This window comes from Papilio polytes, unplaced genomic scaffold, assembly GCF_000836215.1.
Source record: "Papilio polytes unplaced genomic scaffold, Ppol_1.0 DF823912.1, whole genome shotgun sequence".
Taxonomy (NCBI): Eukaryota; Metazoa; Arthropoda; class Insecta; order Lepidoptera; family Papilionidae; genus Papilio; species Papilio polytes.
Genome location: NW_013525292.1, coordinates 1877216 through 1883215, shown reverse-complemented (window position 1 = coordinate 1883215; position 6000 = coordinate 1877216). Strand labels below are relative to the sequence as shown.

General features: G+C 31.2%; 1 protein-coding gene across 1 annotated transcript in view; it reads right to left on the bottom strand.

Annotated features, from left to right (window-relative positions):
- Positions 1-4594, bottom strand: part of LOC106102655 (transmembrane and ubiquitin-like domain-containing protein 1) — a 7202-nt gene extending 2608 nt beyond the window's left edge. Inside the window, exons 1-5 of the mRNA XM_013282196.1 lie at positions 4520-4594; positions 3680-3876; positions 3301-3342; positions 1494-1634; positions 6-61 (exon numbers count right to left, since the gene is read on the bottom strand). Of these exons, the coding sequence (XP_013137650.1) occupies positions 6-61; positions 1494-1634; positions 3301-3342; positions 3680-3857 (417 nt within the window). The 5' untranslated portion in view covers positions 3858-3876; positions 4520-4594. The remainder of the gene's footprint in view (positions 1-5; positions 62-1493; positions 1635-3300; positions 3343-3679; positions 3877-4519) is intronic.
- Positions 4595-6000: the final 1406 nt, after the last annotated feature.

The following is a 6000-nucleotide window of genomic DNA, read 5'->3' as shown; positions in this document are numbered from 1 at the left end:
TCCTGAGTCTCCGTTTCTTGTTCTTGAGTCTCTACAGGTCGTTGGGTATTATTGGAAGTTGCTATAAACCATTAATTAATATTAGTATGTAGATTGCATTCAATCTATTAATGCTTATTAACAAATGCTTCAGTCTATACTTTATTGTATAAATCTACAGAAAGCCCTAAGGGACAATTAAACTCTATCAGCTTTACAAATAAACGCGGTATGAAATTAAACTCAGATTATATATATAAAAGCCAAATTTGTAAGGCTGTAAATGTTGCAGTAAATCAACTATAGTCAAATTCAATAGAATTAAGATAATATATTACGACACTGGCTTACAATGTCATGTATAGTTTTATTTTGGTATAGTTTAGTGTTCAGTAAATCTGCGAGCAAAGCCTTACATTGGTAAAAATATTTAGATATGTTTGTTATTTTATTTTATTTCTATTGAATTTAACTATAATTTCCCCCAAACAGAGTTACATTTAAAACATTAGAGTAGAACGTTAATTACTTTTATTCAATTAAGTAAACTCCATTGTAAACCAATTATTATTAAAACTATCAAAAGTGATTGGTGTATAATTGTCTTAACAATCACGAAAACTTTGCTTACAGATGACACTGTAAAATGATTGTTTATTTATTTATATACAGAAACAGAAAACATTTTAAGTTATAAAGGTTTTAAGTTATCAAGGGTCTATGTTGTAGTGGTTTTGGGCTCTGATGGGAAGGGAACATATTATTTTTTGAAGTTATAGAGGTAAAAACCTCTTACTTACTTACCGAGGTTTGCCTTGGTAACTTAAAAAAGTTACCAAGGCAAACCTCGGTAACTTAAAATACTAAACAAAAACTTAACCACAAAAGCAAAATACAGTATTTTGTATTTTTTTTTTGATGTTTCAAAACTAAAACAATATGAGTAATGTATATTGCAATGCCCATCCATAAAAGCAAACTGTAAATGTTTATTTGGACTTCCACATAAGCTGAACAAGAAGCAATTTATTGAATATTTATAATTATTATGTGAGAATGCAAACGATTACCAACATAACAAACCAACCATTAAAGCATTAATAAATTATTGTTATAAAACCTGCAATGTGATATCAGTTATTTACATAAATTGGTCATAATTCATAATTCTTTCATTTGGTATAATCAAGGAAATCTTAAATACTGTAGGACAGCACACCTAGGGTTGAAGATATCAGAACACTGGCTTAATGATTTATGGAAATATTATTTGAGTTTGGTCCATACAAAGCAAGCGCTCGGTGCTTACACCATATGCATGTTAATATTTTTCCGTAAATATTTGATTCAAATAAAACCAAATTACAAGGTCGATATACTGTTGTAGCGAAAAAACTTGGGCCACTTTATAAATACTAAACAATGTGTGAGTCCATGAGAACTTTTGTTCTATTTTTAAATTTTAAATTGCTTTCGTATGAACAGGCATGGCAATTGCTAGCAATAAAACTTACAATCAATATTCCTATAGAAATGCAAGCGATTATTGTCGAGTACAGCCATGTCCGCATCAATGATACTATCCATTTCCAGCAGAGGTATGACTCTGGAGAAACCTCTGCGGGACTCGACCAATGAGCTCCGAGCACTTGATGCTGTATGAATACAATGAAGGATTGTTAATTGTGTATAGATCACACTCGTTTTATCTGACGATTCCAACATGCAGATGTAATTTCGAAGTTTCACACAACTTTAATTTTCTTTAATAAAAACTAATATAAATGATGCATGGCCTATATGTATATAGAATCAAAGTCATACAAAACCCATGAAGACTACCAATGATTCATCTGGGTAGATGTATGTAGTCGAGTAATTTGACAATATTCAACAATACAACTTAAAAAGTTTTGTACGGTTTACGACAACATGCAATAATAGGACGCAACTTTTAAAGGAAAAAAGGACTTCATAAGAAAGCAATTAATTTGTAAGTGGAACAATACAGATTTTCGCGACTGTACCCGCCCCCCCCATAATCTTTTACATTATGTATACTTAAAATGATGTTATGTACAGAGTCTTGAGCCAATTAACGAGCTGCCATAAAGTTTGTATGTACAGAGATGAAATTAAACAACTAGCAAGTATTTATTGATGGCCATATTAAATTGGTTAAATGACTACAATACAAGAAATACATGGTGAAATTGTTACTTTTAACGAAATACTAGCCGTTGCATTGGTTTTGGAGTTATTTCAATAGATATAAAAATACAAATTTTTCCTCTTTATAATATTTGTATAGATTATTATTTGTATTGCAACTAAGGTAAAGCTTGTACTAGAAGAATTTCCATGACAATAGTCTTGTAAATTGCAAAAATATGTTATGACAACCATAAAGCTACTGTCTCTATCAACATTATTTGTTTAGTGAATTAATTTGAATTATCTTCACAAAGTTATCGCATTATTATGTTGATAACATTATCATGTAAAAATATTATCATTTTATATATCTGTACTAATATAATAAAGTGTAAACACACACTTCTTTGTGTCGTAAGATGTCAGCAATTAATGTATATTTTTGGTTAATTCTTGTTTTAATAAAAAGCCCTGCACTTACGTCATGCTTTAGGCTATATATTTACACTATTAAATTTAGATGGTAAATAAATTGAATAAAAACCCTGATGTGAGATAGAGGCCATAAGGTACAAGCTGCCAACATCAAGGTTGTCATTTATGCATTTGAATTTTGACATTTCACAAATATAAACAATAAAATAAAGTTTTTCTAATTTCACGCGGATGAAGCCGCACGGGACCAGCTAGTTTATAATAAAACATATCTTGTATATCATGTAGATAGCAAAGGTAAAAGTAAATCCAAAAGTGTTAAATAGATTAATTACCCACCAAAATGATTAATAATTTGAAAGTAATGAATACAAAAAATGTAACCATGAAAAGACAAAGCAGTTGTAGTAATTACTCAAAGAGAGGACTCAAAGGAGGACTCCCTTTGAACAATTACCAATGAAACAAAAATACCAATAACCAAAACATCAACCCTTAATTTGATAGTGTTACAACTATTTAAAAAAAAATGTAATGAACAAGTTTAGAGAAAAATATGTGAGATTTTAATGTTTGTGTGTTGGTAACATAATTTTATTTTTGCTACAAAGAATTCCATCTCATTAAGGGTTAAAGCTATAAAATAAAATGTTCATTGTAAAAGAAACATACTGGTTTATAATAGCACAAATTTATATTTTAACAAAGATTATAATAAAAAAGTATACATACAAACAGTCCTTATAGTTCTGGTGGCCCGTAAGTAATTTGTCCCTGGAAAAAAGTAATAAACAAATATAATAGAATTATTACAGGCTAAGGTTTAAATTATTAAAAAAACAATATGAGAATCTTTTATTATAAGTATGAAAGGTTGTAAGGATGTAATTTTGTTCAGATGTTTTAGAGCTTCGTAACTCGGTAAGTCTATAATAGTAAGTAATAGTGGATTGGCTAATTCTTTTTTTTAATTCCACCCAAACAAAGTCAAGTGGCACAACTTTCATATACTTATCTGTCATGCTAAGAATATGGCTTACACTTTTTTTACATTAAAAAGGATGAACAATGTTCATATGTTTATTTACTAAATCATTTTCAGTAAACTTACTTGATCTCAAGGTGATGGCAGCTAATGGTTGATTGGTACGAGTTCTCATCATCATAACGGGCCGGTATCGGTTTGGATGAGCATTTGTTGACCACCATGCTAGGATGCCTACTATAACTAAGAGCACAGATATCACAAACTGCACCACCTCATCTCCCACACCCTCGATCAGAGTCATCGTGTATCAAGCCCCAATCCTGGAGGATAAAATACAATTTTTAACTTTATATCAGTATTTATACACAGAGAAAAACATTACTACCTGTAATCTACCATAGTTGTAACACCTACTACAGGGTACTATGATTTTTTTTATATAAAATGCAAATCGAATCTAGTATTAGTGCCAAGGTTAATAACAGAATATTTTTTGTGATAAACCTTGTACGGATAAATATGTTCCATATAACTTTATTTAATAAAATATACTTCTAAATAAAAGTAATTAATACTTCATTAAAATTAATTTCGTCAGTAAACCTTTGGAATATAAGACATAGTAATCGTTTAGTTGAGATGAATTAGTCAAGGTCATATTCGGCGAACAATTCTTCCGAATAAATATTTACTGATTTAGTTTCATATAAATAATTAAAATTACATATAGATAATTACGAGTAAGCTTTAACTCGTCTTAAAAACATTGAAAACGCAATTCAAGAGACAGTACATCTCGATAATATCTGCAGCTTAATACACTAAAGACGAATAGCACTCAAATTAAAATAATTCATTTCAATAACACTCACTTCTTAAAATACTTTTAGTTAATAATAATTTTTGTACACTATATAAGCAATCAATTTAAATAGAATATATTTAAGAAATTACGCACAGTACCTTTTTATTTTTTTACGATTTTGACTTGATTTTGACAGATAGCTATCATTTGCCTTCAATTCAAAGAGTATAAAAAACATGAATAGCACAGATCTACTAAACTAGAAATTAGTCGTTATAGAATAAAAATACTCTCGATAGATACCTAGAAAGTAGCTGTAGTCTGATAAACTTCTCTGGCCCAATGAGAATAATGCGGTTACTGGAGTTAGCATGTCAGTAAATATGATATGCTGCCTTAGGCCTTAGGTACAGAAAAAGACGCAAGCATAAAAAACATGGATAGAATAATAAAAAGAATGTAGTTCTTTCACAAAATAGTAATTATTTTTACTATTTCACAACAGAGCCCGCTTGAATATCTTCGCTCCAATACCCCGCGCAATACCACTACACAGAAGTAGATTAGAGGCGTCAAATGGAAGCATGTCCCCGTTTAGCTTGATAAATGCCGAAGGAATATTTGTCCTCCTCTCCTTTCCACCCTTTTTGTACAAGGAAAGCGTGATAAAAGGAAGTGAATTTAGCAGGGCATGGGACGCAAAGCTAGAGGAAATATTTCAATGTATCATCGCCAGCTCACTATACGTCCCCACCGAGGGGCTTGGAGCCTACCTTAAAGTTAGGGTGACTAGGCCATAGTCAACCACGCTGGCCAAGTGCGGGTTGGTTGACTTCACACATATCTTTGAATTTCTTCGCTGATATGTGCAGGTTCCATCACGATGTTTTCCTTCACCGTAAGAACGTCGGGTAAATAATGTACATATGAAAATTCGAAAAATCGAAAATCATATTGGTACATGGCGGCGGGATTCGAACCCAAGACCTGTAGATTACAAGTCAAGTGCTTAAGTTGCTATGTCTACGGGCAAAGGTTACTTCGATGTTTAGGCGAATTTCTGTGAGTGCTCTCTTTGTACTCTCGTTGTGCACCTTATTTCTACTAATAAAAAGCAGCATAATATTGATGCAATCAAAATTACGCATTTAATACACATTCCATGCCTATGTTACATATAGGTCCATACAAATGCAGGCTCCTTTACATTATTGGGTATAATAGGTTATGTTTTTACTGAAACCGTATAGGATAGGCTATACATAGGTATATATTAATACGTATTTAGTTACCTAGGGTCACAATTGATGAAGTTGCATCATCCAGATATTAGAAAGAGACAAATGTATGGGGGAAAAAAGAGATAACAGATTTTGCATGCTTTCTTATTTCCATTTCATTTCACGCATAATTATCAAGAAAAACAAATGTTCCATTTATTTATCCTATCGTAAAAGTTTAATTTTAAATTAAAATTATTGTGGGATTTAATATTTTAGAGACATCTAAAAAAATGCTACATTTTTACGTACTGCGCTTCTTTACACTTTCGGAAAACTTTATGTTGTATGCCGTGAAATGAAACGTGTGTGACGTGTGCGAAAAAGTAAACACAATTTTTGCATGCATGCCCTGATTG